Raw genomic sequence first — 26,927 nt, 5'->3', positions numbered from 1 at the left:
CATGTCTTTTGGTGACGTTCCTTTTTTTGTGCACTGAAATGGAAGTGAGGGAGGATGTAATCAATTAATCAAGAAAGGCATCCCTCTCACTGTGCTCGTTTCCAGCTGGTGGACATGAAGCAGGAAGGGCCATTGCTAACTCTACTTTGTCCAGTGAGGCTGGTTGAGTTGAGAGATTCTTCCAAGGGCAGGTGCAGCCGCAGCATGATCTGGGCTGGGTCAGTGATGGGCTATACCTTCCCTACATATAACTGATGAGCATGTTTTAGAAAAACAGAAAAATTAACCCGGAGAGGCAGTACAATTAGACAGACTACAAAAACTGTTCAAACGGATCCTTTCACTTCTCAATAAGCAAAACATGGGAATAGTTGAGAAGAGATATATGAGATATGAAGTGACTGATCACTTGTGAAACTAAAAACTTCAAGTAATGCAAAGTAGAGAGACATACATTACACACTTAGGCACAGATTGCAATATACAACTGCCATCTGCATATGGCTGAGCCTCTTAGATCTGAGAACTGCTCAGAAGGTAAATCAGTCCCTTCCCTTTTGTACACAGTTCGGCATTGCCCTGTGTGGAGTAGATACTGTAACAATGATCCTCACACGATCATCACATTTTCATCCCTAAATTTGGGAAGGATCATCAACTCAGCCGGCTGGCTACTTGCTCGGACTGAGCCGTACACAGTCAATGGACAATAGATGTATTGAAAATGTTGCTGTTTGCCAAGAGCAGCGCGCTCCAACCAACTTTATAAAATGCCACGATTAGACATGAGAGTTATGGTCTGTGATCTTCTATACTTCACAAAGAGGCAATGATCAAAGTGATTTAATCAATCAAGTACATAACCTCATCAGAGTTAAAGTGCTATCCAGCACAATCTGTACATTAACTGGGTGTCATGCAGACAGCTCTTACACAAACACAGAGTGAATGTGATGAGTGATTTGTGATAGGAATAAATATAGGTTAGCGCTGCAGAGAAAAATGACCTAATATAAATATATTCGTCTAGTGCAGGTGCAATTCTAAAAAGGGACCAGTGCAAATAATGCTTAAATGCATGCAGTATTTCTGTTCAGCAATATTAGTATAGAACAGTCTCTTGTCTAAAACCCCAAAGACCTGCATCCTTGACTATAAAACCAAAAGGTTATACTTCATTAATGATAGGCTTTTTGAATTAATTGAATCTACCTCCATTCTTCAGTTTACAAATTATGCTACTACACCCAAATCACAGCATGAAAGCAGGGACCTAATGATGTGTTATTTATAAAGCGCTTTTGCCGAAGCACTGTTCACAGAACATTTACATACAATTATTCTGGCACCACCAAGATAAAGGAGGCCATGAGGCCCAGAAGATGCAGAAAAGGGGAGGCGGGTGCAGCCTCTGGGAATGAAAGAACATCTGAAGGATGTTTGCCAACCAATCCTTGGGAGAGAAAGTCACGCCCAAGAATATGTCCAATACCGCTCGGATGAACTGAGGGGACTAGGATGGCAAACCATGGGACCTCTTGAAGTTCAGGTAGAAGCCCAAACTGCGCAAAACAATCATGAGTGGGTCAAATGATCCAACACCTGATCTGGAGTGTGGTCCTGAGTGACCCAATTGTCAAGGTAGGGGAAGACATGAATCTTCTCTTCCCTGAGGTAAGTCATCACTACCCCCTGGAGTTGTGGTTTCCAACCATGAATCTCAAGTACTTCCTGTGCTTTAGATGGATTGGCACATGGAAATAGGGTATCCTGGAGGTCCAGCGATACCAAGCAGTCCTTCAGGGGAATGGAGGATCTGGGCGAGGGTACCATCTCAAATTTGTCCTTGCACAGGGACGAGTTCAAGAGCCTCAGATCCACGATGGGATGCAGACTGATGTCCTCCTTTGATACCAGGAAGAAGAGGGGGTACCTACCCCACTCTTGTTGCAAAAGAGGCACCAGGTCAGTGGTTAGCTTTCTCAGAAGCGGACAGACCAGGAAGGTCAGGAGGGCGAGGAAGGACTGGAAGTAGGTGATCTGATCAGCAATGAACAAAAGAAAGGCAATAGCTGAGTTACAACCTGAAGGGCCCAAGTGCCTGTGGTGGTGAGATAACACTGCTGGGTAAACACCACAGTCCACCCACCGCAGTTGAATGGACAAAATCCAATTCACAGCAGTTTTGCGCCATGGGCTGCAATGGATGCAAGGGAGGCGGCAAACCTTTGCGCTCCATTCCCTCTACACACTGGCAAGCAGGACGGTGCTGCTGCTTTCCAGAGGGTGCCTTATCTCTGCCACTGTGGGCAAATGACGCGACGGTACAAAAGTAGTAGGACCCCTTCAGAGAAAATGCTGATAGCTACTGGACCACAAGACCCAAGGACTTAGCTGTGGCCTTGGAGGCTTGAAAAATTAACAAGTACTTGCCAGCGGTTGATCCAAAGAAATGGTTACCATCAAGCATATATTCCGACATTTTGACTGCACATCGGGAGCAAATCCCTAGGTCCTCATCTAAGAACGCCTCCTCCGGACCGGACTGCTGTACATGGCATTAGCAATATAACTGGCCATATCAAGACCCAATCCTAACATCTGGTGGGCAGTGTCTCTCCTATCACTCACAATGTTGTAAAAAACCTTCCCTCATCATTGGTCGGTATAGTCTCAGGCCCACCAGACAGAATACGACACAGACCGAAAGTGTACTTGGCCAGGGCATAAATAGTGTTCACAGGCCGCACGGCCAGGCTACCTGACATGAAAACCTTGTGTCCAGCTTCTTGCTAGGGCACAAAGAAGGTAAAGGCATGGTATTCAAGCTCTCTGTCACTGCCTGCACCACCAAACTCTCCAGTGACGGATATGTGAAAAGGAAACATGGGTCCAAGGGAGCCGTACAATGCTTTTTCATTAAGGTCCCGGTCTAATGCAGTGGTGGAGGCTGGTTTCTCCCAGGCTGACAACAAGGGGGTAGCAACTGCCAAAATGAAGGGTAAAATGGTCTCCCTTAAAGGAATCTCATTAAAAATATCTGTTACATCATTTTGAACCTTAGAAGGAGGCAGACAATCCCAATGTCTGTGCCACCTATGCTACCATCTTCCGGAAGGAAGCATGAGGCCTTCCTGGCTCCGGCTTCGAAAATCCATCTGAATCCTGGGAGCGCTTGTCCCTTGACAATCCGCCTCTTCACTGTAGAACTTCTCAGGGAAGACCTTTGGGATAGCATCTGCTCTGTTGCTGAACAGGGCATATGTGTTCAACAAGTACTGGCGGCACTGAGGAGAGAGTGGCTGGTTTCATCGGCCAATGGCAGAGCCTGTTGGGTGCCAGTGAGGTGCAGTGTCCACTGCCAGAGGTGGAAACAAGCAGACAGGCTTGCGGGTCACAGAGGCGCTTCAGCCCGCTTCACAAAATACAGTGGGGCCTGAGGGGTTGAAAGGGGCCAAAGCCACAGGTGCTTTATCAAAGACGTCACACATTGGATGCCTGAATGTATCCCAATCTCTGGCATACAGGACTTGGGTGGGGACGATACCGGTATAGACCTCCGAGGTGTCCATAGAGATGACTCCATTTCCTGGAGGAGGAAGAAGGAGGATGCCTGGCATAGCAGGACCTATTCCTATGCTTCTCATTGACCTTACGACCGGCTCCTCCCCAGGTTCCTTTACCAGAATGATCTTGGTCTACCGGCTGGGTCGAAGGGTCATCTTACCATTCTTGTCATAGAGAATGAAGAGCTACTTGGTATGCTCACTGAGGGCCTTCGAAAGCATAGACTTGCAGGATGTTCAATCCTGTGGCTCATTGTCCTCCCCAGACAGTAAAAGTCTATCCTGTGGGGATGAAACAGCCATTTGACTCCTGCAGTCCATGCAGGGCTTCAAGTCCAAGGCCTTTGGAGGTTAAGGCATAAAATAATAAAAATGTTAGGAGAGCAAAGTGGAGTTCCGGAATCAAACCGAGAGGAGGAGCATAGCATAATACTGAAACTCGCTGGGCTCATGGTAACCGAGAAGCAGAGCAGAGGCAGTCTCAGCAGACCAGGCACTTTCCACTCTGCATCTGCAGATTTGAATATTGTGGAAATGCATCTGGATTTTGAATATTGAGTTTCAGTTTGGTCTTCGCTCTAATGTTCCATCGCTTTGCTAACGCTATATTGCACCTTTTGGTGACTCACTAACAAGAGGCTTAATGGTGGGTCATGGCATGAGGCATTGAGGGGCTGGTTAAGGCTTTGAGTTGGCAGATATATGCGTAGCATGGGGAGTATGAATGTGGCTATGCACTGTGTTTCAGTTGCCTCATAAGTTGTCCACAAGTTGCTTGGAATTGTCCTGAACTCATGGTTATACAGGTGTGCAAGATAGAAGACACAAGAATTGGAAGATTGTATCTTGATGACTAATTTGTCGATTATAGCGATTCGAACCCTTATCTTTCTGTATTTCTCTTTTGATGTAATTACATAATTTTATAGTTACAAGTGCTTTTAAACTGTAATGACCTTTTATGATTTTTTTGTATGTCGAGATACTTGGAGTCACACCTGCACAATACATGCATGGAAGAGATTGACTATTTATTTATTTATTTCAGCACAGTTAGCCGGTCGGGAGTTCCCAGGCAGTATTGGGGATTGGATGAGTGAGGAATAGCATTGGATAGAAGCAATGGAGTGCATCACTATCACATATTACTATGTGGTTGAGGAATGTAGATGGCGGGATCGAGTAGGGGAAGGGGAAACAGGGTTCAGAAGAGTACTGAACGCACAGAAAAAAGGAAGCGAAGGCATGGGGTGCTGCGACTCCATGTATAAAGGCCCCAACATTCTGTCTGGCATAGGGGCGTGCATCAGTGCTATGCAGAGCTGGCATGGATTTGTGCTCCCTAGTCGCAAAACAATTCAGAAAACAGCTACCGCTCAAGATAGAATACCAAAGATGAAGAATCTATGAAAGGACTTACATTAGAATGTTGTCATAGTAGAGGAATTAGTAACAGTACAAATATAAGTAGCGGAACTGAGTTCCTGTTAGTCCTTGCACACTTCATCCTCTGCTTAACTCTACTTGTGACATGTAGCACTTACATTTTCAAATACAGTCATTCGTTGTAATGTTTTTCCATAGGTTTGCGAAGGCATATTTGACATGCGTGATGTCTCAAACACATGCATACATCACTTACCTTGGTCTGCAGATGAATCCGGGTTCCTACTTTCCACATCTCAGTCACAAGGGTTTCACCGGGAAGAACAGGTTTTGCAAACCGTACCTGTAAAAGTTGGATGCATATTATCACTGTCTCATTTAGGCAATAAGCATGAATGTTTTACCTATGCATTATAATAATTAAAGAAAACGACAAGTATCACTATAGATTGTGAGGGAGGTATGGTATCACAAGTAGACACTGACACAAGAGTTGCACGTTTCAACACCTTTATTGTTACATTCAAGGGGTTGAAAAACTCCTGTCTGGCCCTATAATTAAGATGGAAGTAACCTTGACCATCAAATAATAAAGAAACAGTCCTAGTCTGTTTTAGTAAAAAAAATAAAGGCTTATACTAACAAAAACCGAATGCCTGCCCTTCACTCTAATATAGACTAATGTGATATATTCATATGTATCTAAAAAAAAGGAAAAATCAGTTGTGAAAAGAAATGTCAGAATGGCAATATAAATCAGTATTCATTCTTGACCCCACGTTGTATTGCTCGTGATTAGATGGAACACTTGATAGATGAACACACCTTGGCTTGTGAACACAGTTAGGCAGCGGGCTCTGCCCTCCAGAGCCTTCTTGGCCATTCACGTCTGAGTCACAAGTTCATGGGTTTAACCTCTTGGGTTCCCATCACCCAAATCCAGGTCACCTTTCAAGCTGCTACACAGTTTCAACAGACATTTTCTAAGTATAGTATTTGGTCGCAGTTATCTATAGGTTCCCCTCAATCAGGCTCAAACCTCTTCTTCTTGGTGGGGCTCCCTTCCCTAATCTTTCTTCACATTCCACAGTATAGGTTCCCCTCAATCGGGCTCAAACCTTTTAACTTCCTCTTCTCACACGGGTCTTCCTCAGCTGGGCTCGGACCCTCTATGCTTTTAACTTTCACTTCACATATGGGTCTCCCTTAGCCAGGATCGGACCCTTTATACATCTTTACATTTCTGTCGTCAAAGACGTTCTAAACTGGGAGGATTTTTGCTCTGACCTCTGCATGACCACTTTAACCCTCCTTTCTTTTGCTTCCCTCTAACTCTGCAGCTTTAAAACAATTCACAAAGACTTTCGATTGGGCAATCTCACTTCGCCGGACCACTCTGCTACTTTGTATTTTGTATTCACTGTTCTTAACAATGAATTCACTTTCTCTCGCAGCTTATCGGCACTCGCGTGACCTTCACCCCTCGGATACTGTTGCACGCATTTCAATTAAACACAGATCAGGCTTTATTTGCTTCCCTCAACTCACTGGTCTTGTTAAAATGCTTTCCGTCTTTCGCGCCTTTGATGTAGGAGTCAAGGTTGTTAACATTGCCGCTTCAGCGCCTCCCCAACTCTGCCTTTCACCCAGGAGAATGGCTGGTAACCTTGCATCACTTGGAGGACTCGTTCTCCCTTACAGCTGGGCTGCCGTGCGCAATCTACACGACCATTTGAGATAATCTCTCGCTGGGGGAGGGGGGGAGAGAAAATCGTTGGCTTCATGCCCCTTCGGTTCAACCCCTCAGCTTGTCGCTCTCCTTCACCTGGTTTGCCATTGCCCTGGAGGAACTGCCCCTTCTCGTGCGTGCACCGCCTTGCTCAAAGTGTGTCTCACTGTTCAACCTTTTAACCATATGGGGAGAGTCAATAGGTATTAGGTGTGTGATTAAAGCCAAGTGCCTGACCTTGCCTTATCTTGTTAGAGGGACATGTCCAGTGTATTGCATCCTTTCAGCCTTAGAGCTCCTCTTCCTCAGCTCAGTGTTTGTGTAGGAAAGGGGGGGGCTGGAAGTTGGAATATCCCATGAAATAGGATTGGATAGGGGTATTGGGGTGTCTCTTCCCCACTCCCAGAGGACAGGACCCCTCACTCATGTGATCCTCCCGCATTTGTCCACCCCAAGGTCTGGATTCAAAGGAGATGGCTGTGCCCTGGCAAAGGTGACCCTCAAATATCCATCAATGAGATTGGCTTCAGAAACTGATAAAACAGTAGAAAGGTTACACTTGGATGAGGAAGGAACAAAATAAATCATGGCAAACAAACTGGATTCCCATTCTTGGCGAGATTGCATACACTGTCCACTGAAACAGGGGGATCCAGCAGAAAGGTAATTTGCCAACATTTTGCTAAAGGTAATCAACATACACTGTTAAAGAACAAGGTGTATTTAAGCAACACAAAAGAGATGTGTTAGGCAAGGGTGACAATGAATCATTGAACAAGTTTTGCCTAATCATGACACATTCTGTGGAGCATAAATACTCCCAGTACAGCAATTTTGAAACACAACAGCTATTAAAATGTTCTTGACCCTACAGCCAAGAAAGACAGTTATGTTTGACTTGGGTCCCTGGGATCTACAGGATAACAATGCCAGGAAACCGTAGGCTTCCATATCAAGTGAGCAGTCATGAACAGGGTATGCAGCACAATGTATAATGAAGCAGCCTAACTTGCTGAAGTCAGTGATTACGTTCCAAATGTTTCTCATTTTAAAGTCACCTAGAGCGCTACATAGTACTGAAAATGAGACATTCAGAGACACTGAGTGCCACTAAAATGGGATGACAATAATAATAAAGCATTAAAGGACACATTTCAAGGGTGCTTAGGTGGTAATTGCCCACTAGTATGAGCCTAGGCTAGCCAGGGCATCAGCAAGGACTTGGGTCTGTTACCACCCAAGGCAACCCCAGAAAGCAGGCTTCTTCACTTGGGCCTCAGCAAGGGTTTATTTCCATTACCACCCTAGCAGACCCAGAAAGCGGGGCTTAACACGATTAGCATCTGGTTCTAGAATCGTTTTGGTGAAATAAAAACGAATCACTTTGATGAAAGGACGCAGGCCATCACTTTCAACTGCATCTCCTCAAGTTATATAGGCGGGGAATCAGGCTGTCTCTAATGCCCTGAACAGTTTTGAATCACATGCCTCAATCTCCCTCAAGCCTTCACCTGGATTAGACTAAAAATGTGTTTGCACATAAAATCTGCGTAGTAGTAGTCTCTTACACTGTGCTCAGAACGCATGAAGGTCACCAGTCTCACCCCTGTTTTCCCAATAGCATGTGGTAATGTCAAGCAATGACAACCATGGCACAAAGTTTAAGATTATAAATATAATGTTTTTTGTCTGTTTATTAAGGACAGTTTGAACCAAATGCCTTCTTTAGAAACAATAGGATCTTAAACAGTGCCAAGGATGGGCCAATGCAAATTGCCGTCTCTCCTGCTGTTCAATGCAATAGTAAGACATGCGTTAGTTACAGCAGAAGCATTTCTGATAATTGTATCTGCTTAGATTCACATGCTGTGCATATAGTCCGATATCCAGTGGTAACCGCAGAGTATTGCATCTTGTCTTTCGAGAATCGAAAGGGGACATCGACATTGGCGTGCCTGTAACACTATCCCTAATGTGACGTGTAGTGTACCCAAAATCCCTCACGCGTTGAGGTCCCTCCGATTGTATTCCTTGAGGGAGCCTTATGATTATCATGAGTGAGTACAGAGAAGAGAGAAAAAAGCAGTAGACGTCCATGTTCCTTCCATCCGAGCGGGGAGGAAGGGTGGGCGCATGTGAATCTAAGCAGATACAATCATCAGAAATGCTTTTACGGTACGTAATGCACGTCTTCCGATGCTTGTTAATCTGCTTAGAATCACATGCTGTGCATAGACTAGCGAGCAGTACCCGGAGTTCAAGGCGGGGTGTGAGAAGGAACAGTAATGAAAAGATGTCTTAGTACTGCTTGTCCCACCTGAGAATCAGACCTAAATTGAGTGTCTAGGCAATAGTGTTTTGTAAAGGTGTGTACAGAACTCCAGGTTGCCGCTTTGCAAATGGACTCAAGGGGAACATTTGCAATGAATGCGATGGAAGCCCCCGTGCCTCGAGTAGAGAGTGCTCTAGGCTTGAAGGGCAGTTCTCTCTTAGCAAGAGTGTAGCAGAGTGCGATGCATTTGACAATCCATCTTGAGATAGTAGATTTGGAGACAGGGTCTCTCTCTCCAACCGTTGCCACTGAAACGAAAAACTGGTTTGTCTTTCTTAGTGGTCGAGTTCTTTCCAGGTAAAACATGACTGCCCTGCGTACATCTAGTGCGTCCAGGCTTCTTTCCGCCACTTTGGAGGCATTCTGGAAGAAGGTTGGTAGTTCTATGGACTGGTTCACATGGAACTTTGAAATGAATTTAGGCGCAACTCAAGGGTGAGTGAGCAGAACCACCTTATCTCTGTGGACTGTAACGAAGGGGTCTAGAACTGAGAGGGCCTGTAGTTCACTGACTCTTCTTATGGAAGTGATAGCTATTAAGAAGGCAGTCTTGTAGGTAAGATCCTTAAGACGTGCTTCATGCATGGGCTCGAAAGGAGACTCCATGAGTCTAGTCAATACGACATTTAGGTCCCATCTGGGAGTCGGGATAGAAATGGGGGGTGGGGGGGTGAATTCTTTTTACTCCCTCCAAGAAAGCCTTAATAACTGGTATCTTCCACCAAAACACCTTCTGTTGTGACGTAGTGTAGGCTGAAAGAGCATCTAAGTGAACTTTTAGTGAGTTAAAAACCAGGCCTGAGTCTAGTAAATGTGTCAGGTACAATACAATGGTATTTCTCCCCTGTCCTGAGATAACATGTTGTATGGGCAAGGTAGTTTCATTGAGGCAGAGAGTCATCCCCATCAGGTGAGCGAACCAGGGTTGGCCAGCCCACATTGGGGCCACCAATATCATAGTGACTGGTTCCTGGTGAAGCTTGTGTACGATCGTGTTGGGTATGGGAGTCAGAGGGGGGCATAAACAAATTTCCCAGACCATGTGATCCAGAGACCATTCCCCTTGGAACAGTTCTGAGGGCACCTGGAGGCGTAATCTTGGCATTGAGCGTTCTCCAGAGTTGCAAACAGGTCGATATCTGGGAAGCCCCATTCTGCGAAAACGTTGGAGACGATGTCTTCGTGTAATCGCCATTCGTACTCCATGGATAGTGGGAATTCTCTGCTGAGTACGTCTGCCAGACGATCGAGTTCCACTGGAACATGTTGTGACAGCCGGAACATGTGTTTGAGAGCCCATTTCCAAATCTTCTGGGACAGTTCGGACAGCCCTGGAGAGTGAGTGCCCCCTTGCTTGTTTAGATAGTACATGGCCGTGGCGCTGTTTCTAAGGATCAGGACAGTCCTTCCCTGCAGCTGTGCCTGAAAGGCTTTCAGCGCCTTGAACACCGCTAACAGTTTCAACAGATTTATGTGGTTGGATGCTACTACTGGGGACCAAACGCTGCACGCCGTCTGCTGAAGCAGGTGAGCCCCCTACCCTGTGAGAGATGTGTCTGTCGTGAGAGTGGTTTCTACTGCGGGGATGGTGAAGGACTTTCCTTTCAAGAGGTTTTCCCTCGACCACCACTGCAGAGAGCGAAAGAGGGCTGGCGAGACAACCACTAGATCGTCCCATTGTCCGCTGGCCTGACACCACTGACTGTTGAGCCACTCTTGCATTGGACGCATTCGCAACTGCGCGTGATAAACCAAGTAAATGCAGGACGCCATCATACCCAACAGTCGCATAGCCTTGCGTACCGCCACCTCCCGACTGGCTGCATAGGAATCTGAAACAACCCGGTTTGGACCCTCTCATTGGAGGGGAAGATGAGGCCGTCCTTTGTTCGAATTAGAGCCCCTAGGAACTGCTTGAGTTGGCTGGGGTCTAGGCTGGATTTCTTCTTGTTGATGGTGAACCCCAGGCTGAATAAGAGGTCTTTCGTCTTTTGAGTGTTTCGTAGGAATTCCCTGTTATGAGCCAGTCGACGAGGTAAGGATAAACTGGGATGGATAACCTGTGCAGTGTGCTGCTGCCACTGCCAGTACCTATGTAAATACCCTTGGTGATGAGGTATTGCCAAAGGGTAGTACTTTGAACTGATAGTGTTTGTTCTCCATCATGAATCTGAGGTATTTTCTGTGCGCCGGCAACACTGAAATATGAAGTATGCATCTTTCTTGTCCAATGTTGCATGTAGTCCCCCTGTGTGAACAGGGGAATTACTTCCTGTAGAGTGACAATACGAAACATTTGAGGTTTGACAAATTTGTCTAGCACAGGGCGCATGGTGAGATCCTTTTTGGGTAGAATAAATACCTTTGCTTACCTGTAGAAGCCCTTTTCCTGCAGGATCTTGACTTCTTGCAGCAGGATGCGCAGGTGTTCAGGCGCCAGGCGTCTTGATTGTGGAGATCTAAATTGCGGGGTCCGGCGGAATTCTATGCAGTACCCGTGGGCGACAGTCTTGAGTACCCACTAGTCTGTTATTATCCCTTCCCATGCTTGAAGAAATTATGTTAGACGTCCCCCGACCAGGGAGGTATGGAAGGGGACCAGGATCTGCTGGTCATTTCTGACCTGAGGCTGGGGAGCCTCTAGCTGTGAAATTTCGGTTCCTTCCTTTTCCACGTTGTTGACCTCTTGGGGAATACAGGGTAGCATAGTTGGTTCCCTTAGGTGAGGACCAGTTATTTCCAGAGCCATATTGGTTGTGATGTGAGCGAGATTGGCCACGAAAGGAACGTCGAGAACTGCTCCCTCTGCTTTGGGAAGACCTCTGGGCGATTTAATCCAGGGTCTTGAGGGTGTCGTGTTCCTTTTTAGCTGTTTCAAGCGCCTCGTCAATCGGCTTTCCCAAACAAGTTGGTCTCCTCCACCGGATTAATTATAAATGAAGCTTGGGTTTCTGGTTTGAAACCAGAGTTTCATAAACAGGCGTGCCTCTTCAGGAGGGTACCTTGTACCAAGGTCCTGCCAGCTGTTTATGCTGCATACATGTATTTTTGAGAATACTGTCATTAACCTGGTTGCCCTCAGCTACAATGGAAAGCAAGCAAGCCCACAACAGTTCAGAGACTTCTTGAAGGCCCTCTGTAGCATATTCCATTGTACTTCTGACTAGCTAACCAACAAAGTGGTGTTATCTATGCAAGTGGAAATTTCCTCAGCAGTTGTGTCTCTTTTCCCCAGTGCGCATAACCTTTTGCACTCCTTGTCTGGGAGCGCTTCCCCTGTGGACAGGGGAACCCCACCCTCTTCCTGGTTGCAGTTACCACCAGGGAACTGGAGTAGCATGTCCCTTGATGTAAAGGGGATCAGAAGGGGAAGGGCGAAACAGTTTTTTGACTCTCGGATTGACAGCCCTTGTTAGGGTGGGTGTCACCAATTAAGGAGCCAAACGTTTTTTTATTGAATTCAGCAATGGAATAGCCTGGCTGGCAGGTGGATATTCTCTTAAGATGTCCTCAACAAAATCAGCCTCTGGTACAGCTTCCTGAGTAGTAATCTGGAAATGTTCCGCTGCCCTCGTTAAGACAGTGTTAAACGCCATCTGGTCGTCAATTGGGGAGGCCTGTCGAGCAGGTGTGGTAGGGTGGAGGGAATTCATGCACAGGGCATCAGGTTCCGGTGCTGGGGTAGGTGATGCCCAAGGCGGAGGGTCGACTGACCGGTCGTGGTCATCTTCGCAAACCCTCTGTGGGGTCACTGATCACCCACAAAGTCCCCAAAGAGGTATTCATCTTCAATGAATTGGTCTATAGGGATCTCATCTTCAGTGAGGTCATGAGTCTCTTCCTCCTGAGAGGAATGAAAGATCTTTTGAAATTTTGCCACAGGAGTAAAACGGCTCTCCTCTCAAGGCCATCTGGGTGTGAACTTCTCTGAGAATTCCACAAATCCCTCTAACTTATTCATGCACCACTCAAACTTCTCCCTGGTCCATAATGAGGAACCAGAGGAGTCTAGGGGTGGAAAAGGCTCTTCTAGCTGATCATCTTCTCTAGAACGTCGAGATTTCTTCTGTTTAACATCGAAGAAAGAGACACTGAACTCTCTGAAAAGTCTTTGAGGTTCCAGTGGTTGTGGCGCATCTTAGGACGAGTCCTTGGGCCTATCTTTAGGTTTCGACGAGTCCTTAAGTTTATCCTTAGGTTTCGATGAGTCCTTCGACCGTTCTCCTTGATTTGCTGCCGAAGCGATCTTAGCAATGCTTTCGGTAATACTTGGTGTCACAGGAAAGTGTTTGGACAGGGCCAGCGGTTGCACTGCTTTCGGCATAACCGGGGCTTTGTGCGGCATCGGCGCCTTCTTCTGATGCGTCTCGACAGTTGCTTGAACATTGGTGGTAGCGCCCTTTGATTTAGACTACCCAGACGCATGCCGCATCTGCGGTTGCGGGGAAGGTTGCCGATCATTAGGTTCCGCAGGCACTGGGTTGTGTCTTTAGTGTGGGAAGAATGTGAGTCCTTGTCGCCGGGATGTACAGTTCCCATAGCAGGACACATGCTGTGCCTATTGGCCTGATTTGTAACACTAGTCCACTGCTTAATGTTTGTTTTTTCTGTAACCTTTGCTCAAATGTAAGCGCCCAGATACCTGAGGGTTAGTTGCGGTCCATAAATAAACAAACTAAACTAAACAAATGGTTTAAAATCTTGGTCAATAAAAGTTCTCAAATCCAATTCTTCAATGTACATTCCTTCGCTAATCAAATCCAAAACAAACAACTGTTCCTTGGAAGGATTCTTGAGGAATTACACATTGTCTGGACTTTCTCTCAGCCTCTCTGCTTTAAGCATGTGTTTTAGGAAATATCCCAGGTATTCTGTTCCTCAGTCTCCTCTTCTTAGGCCTATACTAGGCCTTGTTGTAGAACAAATGACTTACCTCTCAGTAATGTTCTTTCTGATGGATGTCTCTCCGATGGATGTCGCATCTATGATATCGCTAGCCATAGCAAAGCTGATCTACTGAAAAGTTTCTGCCACCGGGGGGGCGTAAAGCGGCTCCCCCAGATGCCTCTACCTTCCTGGCAACGAGATTGGGGCCGGAATATATCGAGCTGCCACACCCCATGACCTCAGTTACACCCTTTTTCCCTACCAAGCTGACACTGAGGGGCTGTGGAACTAAAGAACAAATTACCTATCTCACGGCAATGTTCTTTCTTATGGATGCTCTTCCCACTGATTCCTCATCTAAGATATCCTATCCACAGAACAGCTGTTCTTCAGAAACCTTTTTTGCCGGGGCGCAGCTCAGCTCTGCGTCGGCTCCCTCGATGCGCCCCGCACTGGACATGACGTCTGAGCCAGTATATATAGAGGCATTGTGCCAGTGACCCCAGTTCCAAGCTTTTCCCCCTAGCGCTCCGACGAGAGGGGCAGCGGAACCGATGGTGTGCTAGCTATCCTGCAAGAGGGGCAGGTTGGGAGGGCGATGAGGAATCCACGGGAGGAACATACATCAGTAAGAACATTCCCGACTAGTAACTAATTTGTTCTTATAATGTATTCCTCCCTCCCATGGATTCCTCATCTGCGATACACTCCCATAGCAGTACATGGATCTGGCAGAGAGAGGCGAGTAAGGACACTACCTAGAACAGAAAACTCTGGAAGACCGCTCTGCTGAAGCCAGCATCCAGTCATGAAAGGGAATCCTAGCAGTAATGTGTAGCAAATGTGTGCAGAGAAGTCCATGTCGCCACATGGCAGATGTCCAGGACAGCAACTCGCCTGTGCAGGGCAGAGGTGGCAGCCAATCCCCTGGAAGAATGATCTCTCTGACCCTCGGGCACATCCTTACAGTCAGATCATAGCATTCAGAAATGCAGAGTATGATCCACTTTGACAGGGTCTGTTTAGTTACAGCCCTGTCCGCACATGCGTCAGCATAACCCACAAAATGCTTGTAACCTTCCCAGACGTCCCTTGTCCAAGAGACCTAGTAGCTGTGCGAGCCTGCACCAGATCCAGCCGATGGAACATTCCACTGCCTTAGAAGGATTGGGCGGTGGATAAAACACAGGAAGATGGGTCTTTTGGGAGAGATGAAAATCCAAAAACAATTTCGGAAGAAAATAGGATCTCACTCTCAAAATTACCTTCCTTTATGGAGAAAACCAACTAGGGAGGACCAGTAAAATCACTTGAAGGGTGAGCAAACTAATAGAACAAGAACAGAGGGGCTCAAACAAAGCTCTCATAAGGAATGTCAAAACCAAATTCAAAACACACACTGGAACCACAAACTGGCATAGGGGAAACAGATTACCCAAGCCCCTCAAGAACTGCAAAACTGTGGGGATTGTGAAGAAAAAGCTCTGTTCTGGAGACCTCTTAAAGACCAAAAACGTGGTGAGGTACAGTTTCACAGTGCAGATCTGTAGGCTCGATTGGGCTAAATATAGAAAAACACCCAAACTGAGGATAAAGGACAGGATAAAACAGTGCAAACTCTACTCCCGGCACCAAGGCAAAAATGTACACCACCTGCAGCCTTAAATAGACTTTGAGATGATAGGAGTACATCAAGGACATGTAGGACGTCGCCCAACATGTCCCACGCCTTGTTTCCCAACCTCTCAGTAGCCAAGTATTACGTTTCAGGCTGTTGACGTTTGAATGGAGAACCTGCCCCTCTGACTGGGAGAGCAGGTCCACTTTCTGCGGAAGGTTCCAGGGAGGGCAGATGGACATGTCCAGCAACTCTGGGTTGCACAACCTCCGGGCCTTGCCAAGAGCTATCAGATTCAACATGGACCCGCAGTCTCCTGATTGGGCATGCCTGTATTCAGTGTACCCAAACAGAACTATACTAATCTTGTTTGGATATCGACCACCCAGCCCAGCATGGGCTTTTTTGGATAATTTAGAATTATTCTTGGCAGACACAGGGAGTAAGCATGATGAGTTGCTATGCTTGGGAGATTTCAATATATGGGCTGAGGATATGACATCTGTAGATGGTAGAGAATTAAGGGAGATTCTGGACGCTTGGAAATTCTAGTATCATCTCCCTCACATTGTCAGGGTCATTGTCTTGATGTCCTGTTATATCGAGGGGAGATAATTCATTATTTAGAGATAATCCCAGTATCATGGACGGATCACTATGCCAGAGTATTTGAATTGACACTGCCTAAGGAAACTCTGGAGGTGCATACGGATAATTGGATTGGTCAGTTCTGTAAGCCAAAAGACTTATTGAAGATTTCGGGGGAGGCTCTGAAACAAGCTCTGGCACAGATTGATGATGCCCTTTCATGTGAGGAGTTTTTTTTATTAAGGGCACTGAGATCGATCATGGCCAGGCTATGCAATCAACAGTCCCCTCTCCAACAAAAAAGTCAGGAAGTCTACTAGGGGTCAGTTTAGATGTTTAGAGAAAGATATCAGAAAATAATTGTATAGAGAGCAACTTAGAACTGGTTAAGAGTGCCCGAAGAGAATATGGACAGGATATTTTTTAGGCCAAATCCAAATTCACAATTGAGAAAATTGACAAAGTTATGAATAGGCCATGGGAATTGTATGCAGTGATCGCCCAGTTAGCGAATCCTGGGTGTGCTTCAGCAGCATCAGAATCATCACAAGCACAGGCAGATGCTTTCAATAACTACTTTATTAATAAAATAGAGTTGATTCAAGGAATGATCACAGAAATGAAACCGCTAGATCTTCAAGAGGATCCGGAGATAACAGGGGTGACTAGTCCATAATGTGCAGGGATTCAGACCAATGTAGAGAGGGATGGAGTCCCCGGTGTAGATATTGGGGTGGGCCAGAACTTATTTGCGTTTACCGAAGTATGTGAGGAGAGGGTGTGTTCCCTGCTCTCTGCTTTGAAGGCAACTAATGATGTGTTCTTTGTTATTCCATCCTCAGTGGCTGAACGAGTAGCCCCAGATATTACTCCATTTATTACAAAATGTGTCAACAAATCTCTCACATCAGTTGTAGTACCACAGATTCTGAACAAATCTGTGGTTACTCTGCTGTTAAAAAAAACCAACCTAGACCCTAAGAATTTTCAGAACTATAGACCATTAGCAGGACCTCTGCAGGAACATGTGGTTCGAGAGGGTTAGCTAGACCCGTTACAATCCGGATTCCGACCAGGTTTTGGGGCGGTGACGGCATTGTTGACCGTCTGGGATGACCTATTGGAGATGGCAGATCTGGGGGACATGTCGTTGTTGGTCATGTTAGACCTGTCCGCTGCTTTTGATACGGTAGACCACGGGACCCTATTGAAATGCCTGAGGGAAGTGGGAGGGGTGGCAGAGCAAGCCCTTCAATGGTTTGAATCTTTTCTCACCAAAAGAGTACAAAGAGTCCGGCTTGGAGACTTTTTGTCAGACTCAGTGATAAAAAAACTTGGAGTCCCACAGGTATCCTCACTTTCCACACTGCCTTTTAATTTATATGCCAAATTACCCATGGACATTCTCAGGAAGCACTGCATACACTTCCATTTGTATGCAGACCATACTCAGGTGTTCATGAGGATACATAATTCAGAGGAGACGTATAAGATAGTGGAACGGTGTCTACAAGAAGTACAGGCCTGGATGTGTGCCAATCAATTATTGCTGAATGCTAGCAAAACAGAAGTGGCTTTATTCACCTCAAAACAACACCATTTGCAACATAGGAAGCAGTTACAAACACCATGCTTCTTGGGGACACAGCTGAATTCTGCTAAGAAATATACAAATTTGGGCTGTGTTTGAGAGGACAATATGGAATGTGGGGCTCAGGCTAGCGTGAAGGTGCAGGCAGCGTTCCACTCCCTACATCTACTGAGACATATCCTACCATTCACTGCAAATGAAGACAAAGCAGTGGTTATTGGTACACTGGTCAACTCAAGACTGGATTATGGAAACACATTGTTGTAGGGTATACCAGCCTATCAGCTGCGAAGATTGCAAGTGGCCCAAAATGCAGCAGTTAGGGTATAGTATAGGGTAAAAGAATCAGCACCAACCTCTAATATAAGAAGAGCTTTGCACTGGTTGGCAGTAAAGGAGAGAATCGAGTTTAAAATTCTCTGTCTGGTATTTAAGTGTGTCAATAAGACAGCGCCAGACAAAATCAAGAGGCATGTTCCAACTCAGCAGCTGCGCTCAACGGATCAGAATCTGCTTCAGATCCCACGCACTATGTGTGTGAGCAAAGGGGACCGTAGATTTGGAGTCTACGGCCCAGGAGTATGGAATAAATTACCTAGAGAAATCTGTGAGATTAAAACGATCCCGGAATTCCGCAGGGCCTTGAAGACTCATCTGTTATGTTAGAGACTTGGATTTGAGGTAGTGCAAGTCAATCGTAAATGATTAAAGTGGATAAAGGCAAAGATTAATTCTAATTGATACACCAGTGCCCTATTGAAATTGAATTAGTCCGGTGCGCAATGTAAATCATTTCAAAATAATTCTGAGAACCTGCAGAATGACAGGGTTCAGGGGAAACGCATAAAGGAGGTCAAAAGTACACTTGGCCATCCAAGTGTCCTCCAGAGCTCCCCATCGTGGACATTCCTGCACTTCCTGTTCACAGTAGAAGAGAAGAGATCCCCAGTGGTTGAAAACTTCCTCTACAACTTCTTTACAAAGCTCCCACTCCGCTTCCCTGCATAGCCGCAAATACCGCCATGCCACCTTGTTTGTTGGGTTAGTGCATTGACATTGTGTTGTCTGTCAGGCTTATCACAGTCTTGCCCATCACAGAGGGGAAGAAGGCAACCAGGGCCAGCCTAATTCCTCTCAGCTCCAGAAAGCTGATGTGCTCCCGAGACCCTGAAGGAGACCACAGTCTGCTCACTGTCAAGTGCGACAGGTGGGCGCCCCAACCTCTCAAGCACACATGCATGACCACGGTTGTTAGGGAGAATTCTCATAAATGGTTGATTTCCCTTACCTACTGAGTCCCTCAGCAGCTTCGCTGGATTTCTGGGATTTATTTTTCACCTGGTAAGAGTGTGAGCCTTTTTTCCCACATTTACATGTGTTACAGTAAAAGAATCACTACCAGGGGCCAGAGGAGGATTTTCTTTGGAAATCTTTGGATTCTGCAAGTTAGACAGTAGCAATAAGAGCTAGACTTAAGGAGAGATGGAAAAGAAATTGTTAAGTAACCTAGGGTAATGTTGGATAATTTGTTTCGTGTGCAGATTCTTGTGTTTTCGAAAATACTCCTGTTGACCGGCTTACTTGCACATCATAACATTTTTCACATTCTCACTGGGCTCAGTGGTACACTTACATCCGGAGTGTCACACAGGTATCAAATGACGAAGTGTGGGAGGCAGTGCCCTAGGGCATAAGTAGTGCCACCTGCTCCACCAAAACATTATCACGATTACTCTTGCCAAAGCTAGATTAGGAACATTAGAACTAATTGTAGGTGGGGCAATCATTTTTTTGAGAAAGTATCCATCAGAACCAAAGTCACTCCTACAGCACCTAACTTTGTTTTAATGAATACTATTGCAGCTGGAGTTTCTTCATCTGTTAAAAAAACAGTCAGTTTCTGATGAAGGGCTTCTGAACATGTAACTAAAGATATGCTGGAACTGAGGCCCTGGTCTCAATCCAATAATGCTGAAGAGGTGACAAGAGACACTTTGTACAACCCTAGCATCACCCATTAGAGAGGATCTGCTCTCACAAAGCTCCCTCCTGCCAAATTAAAAGCCTGTGTGGCAATCCCCTGGAAATAGGCCACACACACAGAAGGCGGGCCCACTGCACAAGCTGAAGTGACACCCCCGGCACATGACAGTGCAACATGGTGGTATATGCCATCAGGATAAATAGCAGCAAACGTAGGTAAAGACTAAATGAGAGTTTGCAGCACAAAGGAAGAACTGACAGAAAAGAAAAGTAGGGGTCTTCAACCTGAGGGTCTCCAGATGTTTTGGACGACTCCTACGATCCCTACCCATTAACTATGTAGGCTAGAGATGATGATGGGCATATGTCATCAAAAAAATCTAGAGAGGCCAGGGTTGCAGATATCAGTGTTAAATAAAAAAAGGGAAAGCAAGTTAAAGAGAATGTAAAAAGTGAAGACATGTAAAGCAACATGGCAAGAAACAGATTCAACTGTCACAGACGGCAATAGAGTGCAAGACCAAGCAACACAGCAATAGAAAGTGGGGTTCAGGAAATGTCTATTTGTATATGCATACTACAGTTTGGCAAAAAAAAACAAGTTCTGCCATCTTTCAGGCACTCCATTCATGAGAATGGACGTTTAAAAGGGCCTGGGTCATGGTGAGCAACTCCTGGTCAAAGGAAAATCCTGACAACCAGGAGTTACTTCCAGCTCTTGCTCCATGAATTCCAATTTCGACCCCTGTAATCACAGTTTTCCCTGGCATCTGAGAAGCTTGCAAGGCAAGCCTGATCGCTCGCAGCTGCATCAGATGTATAGGTCCTCCATCTTGTTTTCCCTCCAATAATCTGACAGTGACCAAGAAGCGACAAGCCCAGTAAATGAACTGCTCAGGTTGCCAAGGTGTCACCTGTTGGAAACGGGATCCTGAAACTCTAGTGGAGCACATGACTCCAAAACCATCACATTATTATTTTATCTATTAATAATACCATGTGCTTGTACAGTGCTTCATGACAGATTTATTTGCTTCAAAGCAAGGAATAGGCTTTGCGATTACCACTTAATAGTACTTAATTTTATTGATTTTGGGAAAATGAAGGGTAGATATGCTCAGCACATCTGACTAGCTCAAGGCCGGGTAACTGTCAAGATGGATGGCCTCCCTCCCTTGGGTCTTGCCCCTCCCCTCTTCAGAAAGTTTAGAATCTAGGAGTGTGGCTTGATTCCTCTCTCACTGGAGAACTAGATTTCTCAGGTTTCCAGCACTTGCATCTTTCATTTGCGGACTTTGAAACATCTGCTGCATTATTTTTCTTTTGCACATAAAATCCAAATTATGAATGCTTTTATATCTACTAGGCTTGACTTTTGTAACGCATTATACCTTGACCTACCTAAGAATGCTGTATGTAAACTTCAAAGAATACACAATGCAGCCTCAATAATGTTGGTGAAAGCAGGATGGAGAGAGCATATATCTCCGGGCTCACGAGTAATCTATTGGCTGCTGGTGGAGAAACAAATAAATTGGTGTATCGAGCTTTACACAATCAAAATGCTAATTTTATCAGTGCTAAACTGTGTCACTTTGTCCCTGGGAGATGTCTGCGTTCAGCCTCCACCAATCTCCATGTCATGCCCAAATTTAGATGGGTGGAATGGAGAGGCAGCTTGTTTGCCGTTCATGCTGCCAGCCTGTGGAAATCACTCCTGATTGTGCTACAGGGAATTGAAAACTTGTTGGACTTTCGCCATAAAGTAAAGATCTTCCTGTATCAAGTAGGAGTATGAAGGCTGTGAGGGTGTAGTGGAAGGGGTCTATTTTGCAACTTTTTGGGTCACACTGTACCCATTTTTTCAGCGCCTTGATGCCTCCATGTGAGGGGATTGTCTGCGATTAATGCCTGTTGGACCATAGAATCTGCGATTGCATATGGTACACATGGATGGTGAGTGCTTAAATCTGCTATCAGATTATGCAGCCAATCTGTGCTTTTGTCTACCCACACAGATCTTAAACCAGAACCATACTGAACAGTGACATCTGGCATTGATGCAAACAAAGCTGCCACAAGGAGAACTGGTAAGCAACCACATGTGTTGCTCTCTGACTGAAATACCAAAGAGCCAGAAAAAAAAAGATTTTCTGCACCATGATGTCTCTTCTCTTAGACCAGGATTCTAGAACCTTTGGCTCAGTAGATCTTTTGCACTGCAACTTTCATCCGCCCTATACAGCATAGTCAATACGAAGGGGTCATGGGATTCATAATCCAAAACATCTTGAGAGACACAGGATGAAGATCCCTGTCTAAGACCACCTGCCTGGCAGTAACACATGGAGTAAATTAGGTCTGAATCAAGAATCAGCTACACAAACCACCAGCAAATATGGTGTTTGTTTTCCAGACAAGCATGGTGGATAATTTGCATCAAACCCATCTATGAGAAAAAAGCCTCCCTGGCTGCATCGGAGACCTGCTCATTTAGAACCAAGTCAGGGAAGAATAACACACTGGCATCATGTTGTTTTTACAGCCCTTCTGTAACCAAATAATTCTGCGGAGTAACCTTCATAAAATGTTACTTGCCCCACTCCCTAAGATCAGTCACCCTGGGGATTGTAAGCAACCCTTCTTGTAACATCCCAACAGCTTTTTACAGGTTCACTCTCAGCATCCGAAATATCTCTGGTTTGAGACTTAAAGCTGCTACCGGGTCTGCAGTCTGTTTCCCGTTGGCTGCCTGCAGCTCTTAACCTGACAATCTGAACACCAATTTCGCTTCTTCAAAAGGAACTGACAGATACCTCATTTTGCTCTTTACAGCCTGTTATGGGCCTTTTTGACACCTTCAACCTTACCGAGCTTCAAGGCAGCAGAACCACGGATCCACTCTGTGAAAAGGGCATAGTGAAGCAGGCAGAAGCTATTGTTTCAACTCTTGAAATATGTCTCATTGGTGGGTCTGCATATCAGAAACCAGCATCAATGGTGAACTAGCCATCAGTGGCACTATCCTGCACTCCCCAGGTACTGCTCCAAAACGGCTTGTGCCTTCTTCGTGAAAGGCCTTGAACAGCTACTACAGAGGCTCATCTCGTGAAGAAGAGTCTGACCGTGGGTACTTTGCAGATGGTCTATGCTTTAAAGATTTGGATTAATTGCTAGCTAGAGCAAGATCTTTTCTTAGGTTGTTTAAACAGTGCTGTCCAAGGACTCCGTCTGTAGTTCATCGCCCTAGAATTCATAGAGAAAGACCATTGCTGCCTCTATGGCTCTGAACAACTCCCTAGGGAGCAGGTTAGACTATTTACAGGTTGTTGTGTACACTTTTCTTTCCTTTGAGCACATGGCCTTGGAGGGTAAAGTGGAAAAAGCCTTACAATTTTAAATGATTATATGGCATTTCCTTCATACAAGAAGACATTTTGGTTAGTGTTTACTAGAATAATTAATCTGAGAAGGACATTCTACTCGTTAAAACATATTGAATCAAGAATTGAAGAAACTATGAATCAGTCACGATACCTTGATTGCTTTAAACCTCGTTACATCGTTATCAGCATATTGCTTTAACACGTGCCGAGCAGCAAATCCAAATGAACATAGTCCGTGTAATATGGGTTGCTGGAAACCTGTGGAGAGGACATAACTTCTGTTAAAAAAATGAAGAGGCAAACGTATGTTCTCAATGTTGAAATAAACTTTTATTTTGAAGTAAATTCAGTAGCTTATTTACAACCAAAGCAGTGTTCTACTCAATATTTTGCCCAAGAGTTTATTTTTATTCTTTGACTCATTTTTCATTTTCAGAAATAATTATTTTCCAACAGATTTTAACAGTAATTGTATTTCTAATGGACAAAATGTAACATAGGACATATAAGTGTTTCCAATAAAGATCATTGTTACCTGGGAGATGAAGGGTCAAGTGTGCATAATGCCACAACTCCTGGGTTAGCTACAGCCGGGAGCAAACCAAGAAGAACCAATTACTTCCCTCTCGGTAATGTTCTTTCTGATGGCTGTTCCTCCCACAGATACCTCATATTTAATATCTATCTCCCCAGCACAGTGGTACTTTGGAAAAATTATCGCCACCAGGGGACACAGCGCGGCTCTACGTCGACTATGCCAGATGCCACTAAATGCCCAATATGACCTTGGTTCCACCCTTCTTCTTTCGCACTCTGGCTCGGAGGGACACGCAGAACCCGGTGTACATACTTGCTATCCACCAAGTGGGTAGGGTAGTAAGGTGATGGGGAATTCATGTGAGGAACATCCATCAGAAACAACATTACAAAGAGGGAAGTCATTTTTTTCTTCTAATAAGATTTGTTCTTCTCATGGATTCCTCATCTTTGATAGATTACCATAGCAGTATGTATATCTGGTACAGGGAGGAGAGCAAAGACACCACCTTAAACCAGAACAATCCAATCAGTAATCAGTTATGTTTAGCAAATGTGTGCAAAGAAGCTCACATAGCCGCTTGGCAAATGTCCAGAACAAGGACGCCATGTTGCAGAGCGGAGGTGGCAACCAGTCTTCAGGTGGAATGTGCCCCGAGACCCTCAGGCACATCTTTACCAGCCAGATCATTGCATTCTGAGATAAATAGAAAGTTCCACTTTGGCAGAGTCTGTTTAATGATCGCTCTGCAAGCGGGGGTACCAGCATAACAACAAAAAGCTGGTCATCTTTCCTGGCCTCTCTTTCCAGAGATGTAGAGGCTGGGTGCCCGCATTGGTTCCAGCCGATTGAATCGTTCCTCTGCCCCTTCCAAGGATGAAGAGGAGGAAAATAATTCAGTAAGATGGCACTTCTGAGAGAGATGAAAATCTGAGACAATGTTTGGCATAAGGGAGAGTCTCAATCGCAAAGATACCTGCTCCTTGGAGAAAACCAAATGGGGAGGTAAGCCAGACAAGGCCTGGAGCTCGCTCACTCACTCACTCGTCTCATGGAAGAGATGGCAACCAGGAAAATCACCTTAAAGGTGAGCAATAAAATAGTACAGGAATGAAGGGGCTCAAACAGAGCGCCCATAAGAAACGTTAAAACTAAATTAAAATCCCACATCAGAGCCACAAACTGGCAGGATGAAAACTGGTTACACATACTCTGCAAGAACTGCCTAACAGTGGGGATTGTGAAAAACGAGCCCTGTTCCTGGGTACCTCTTGAACAACAAAATAGCAGCCAGGTATCCCTTTACAGTGCCATGCTGCAGGCCCGCTTGGGCCAAAGACAGCAGAAAATCTAACCCAGGGGATAAAGGACAGGATAAAGGGTACAGATCCCTCTCCAGGCGCCAAGCCCAACATTCACGCAGTCTGCATGCATAAAAAGACTTTGTGGCGGGTCTCCGAGCTGAAAGGAGTACATCGAGGACATCGTCCCACTAGACTCAGCTTCTCAGTAGCTAAGCATGACAGTTCAGAGCTGCTGAGTTTCGGGTGGAGTACCGCCCCTCTGACAGGGAGAGAAAGTCCATTCTCCGCAGAAGGCACGAAAGAGGGCAGATGGCTATGTCCAGCAACTTCACATTCTCCAGGCCCATTCCAGAGTGCTCAGAATGAGCATGGCTCTGAACAGGCACAATCTTCTTACAACCAGCAGAATGACAGTGATCGGTAAGAACGCATAAAGGAGGTTGAATGTCCACTCAACAGTCAACACGTTCCTCCAGAGCTCCCGCATGAGAAAAGTCTCTGAAGCCGAATAATTTGCACTTCCTGTTAACACTGGAAGCGAAGAGGTCCACTTGTAGAGCCCCCTAACAGGTGAGGATCTCCTTCAGAACCTCCTGACCAAGCTTCCACTGGTGGGAGACTGAAAATCTGCCTGCCTAAGACATTCACTGTGCCATTCTCCCTTCTGGCTAAATGTGTTGCCGTCAGGGAGACACTGTTCTCCAGAGCCCCGGACCACAGTTGCATTGCTTCTCTGCACACAGGCAAGGAGCCCACACCACCTCGTTTATTGAGGTAGGGCATGACCACTGTATTTTGTGTCAACATGAGCACAGTCTTGTGTTTCACAGAGGGCAGGAAAGCGACCAGGGACAGCTTCATTGCCCTCCGCTCCAGCAGGTTGATGTGTTTGTGAGACCACAGCCCACTCACTGTCAGATCCGACAGATTAGCGCCCCAACCAGGCAGATGTATCCGTGACCACCGTCACCTCGGGCCAAGGTAGGAGAAACAACATGCCTTTCAGCAAGTTGTCTCGCACGGGCCACCACGCTAGTTCCCGAGCCACCTCGTCCGAGATCTGTAAACTGCAACCAATGGCAACAGGGAAGCCACTGAATCTCATGCGCAGCCTTGCCTCCAGCATCACAATGATGCAGGAAGCCATGAGGCCCAGAAGGCACAGGAAGGCTGAGGCCGGGACTCGCTCTGGGGACTGAAAGACATAGACCATCTGCAAGCTGTTTGTCACTCAGTCTTTTGGCGGGAACACCGTGCCTAGACGAGTGGCCAAGACCGCTCTGATAAATCCTTGAGACTGGGACTGCGAAACCTAAGACTTTTTGTAGTTCAGGGAAAAACCTAGGCTTTGCAAAAGGGTGCATGTGCAGAGAGGATGCCATGATACTAGACTCTGTAAGCGACCTCAGACAAAGCAGTCGTCCAGGTAGGGAAAGAAATGGATGCCCTCCCTCCTGGGGCGAGACGCCACCACCGCTATCATCTTGTTGAAAACTCTGGGTGCCGAGGGGAGTGAGTGGCAGGACCTTTAACCGGTAATTCTATTGGCACACCACGAACATAAGATGCTTCCTGTGCCTCCGATGGATTGGAACATGGAAGTAGGTATCCTGAAGGTCTGATGATACCAACCAGTCCTGCAGATCTAGAGCTTGCAGTATCTGGGCTAGGGTAGCCATCTTGACCATGCCCTTGCGAAGAAAAGTTCAGCAGCCAGAGATCCAGAATTGGATACAAGGCCCGCCCTTCTAAGGCACCAGAAAATAAGTGCAGTACCACCCCCTGTCTCGTTCTGAGCAAGGTACCAACTCTATTGCGGCTCTTTAACAGAAGCTGATGGACATTCTCCAAGAGGATGGCATCAGGAGGCAGGGTAGTGGGCTGAGGTGTGTGGTGCAGGGGGTGCCGAATGATTGGAAGACAATAACCCTGATGAATGACCTAGAAGGCCCATGATTGGGACATGGTCTTGGACCATTCCGGGTACAACAGGGAAAGTCTCCCTTCCACTGGTGTAGA

The 26,927-nt window shown here is 45.9% G+C and overlaps 1 protein-coding gene across 1 annotated transcript in view; it reads right to left on the bottom strand.

The window, feature by feature from the left end:
- HSD17B4 (hydroxysteroid 17-beta dehydrogenase 4) overlaps positions 1-26,927 on the bottom strand; it is a 1,724,715-nt gene that overhangs the window by 336,569 nt on the left and 1,361,219 nt on the right. Inside the window, exons 19-20 of the mRNA XM_069625564.1 lie at positions 23,218-23,324; positions 5,209-5,295 (exon numbers count right to left, since the gene is read on the bottom strand). Coding sequence (XP_069481665.1) covers positions 5,209-5,295; positions 23,218-23,324 — 194 coding nt within the window. The remainder of the gene's footprint in view (positions 1-5,208; positions 5,296-23,217; positions 23,325-26,927) is intronic.

This window comes from Ambystoma mexicanum, chromosome 6p, assembly GCF_040938575.1.
Source record: "Ambystoma mexicanum isolate Mex_15411 chromosome 6p, UKY_AmexF1_1, whole genome shotgun sequence".
Classification (NCBI taxonomy): domain Eukaryota; kingdom Metazoa; phylum Chordata; class Amphibia; order Caudata; family Ambystomatidae; genus Ambystoma; species Ambystoma mexicanum.
Note: the sequence above shows the minus strand (reverse complement) of the source record. Positions and strands in the feature narration are given on the sequence as shown.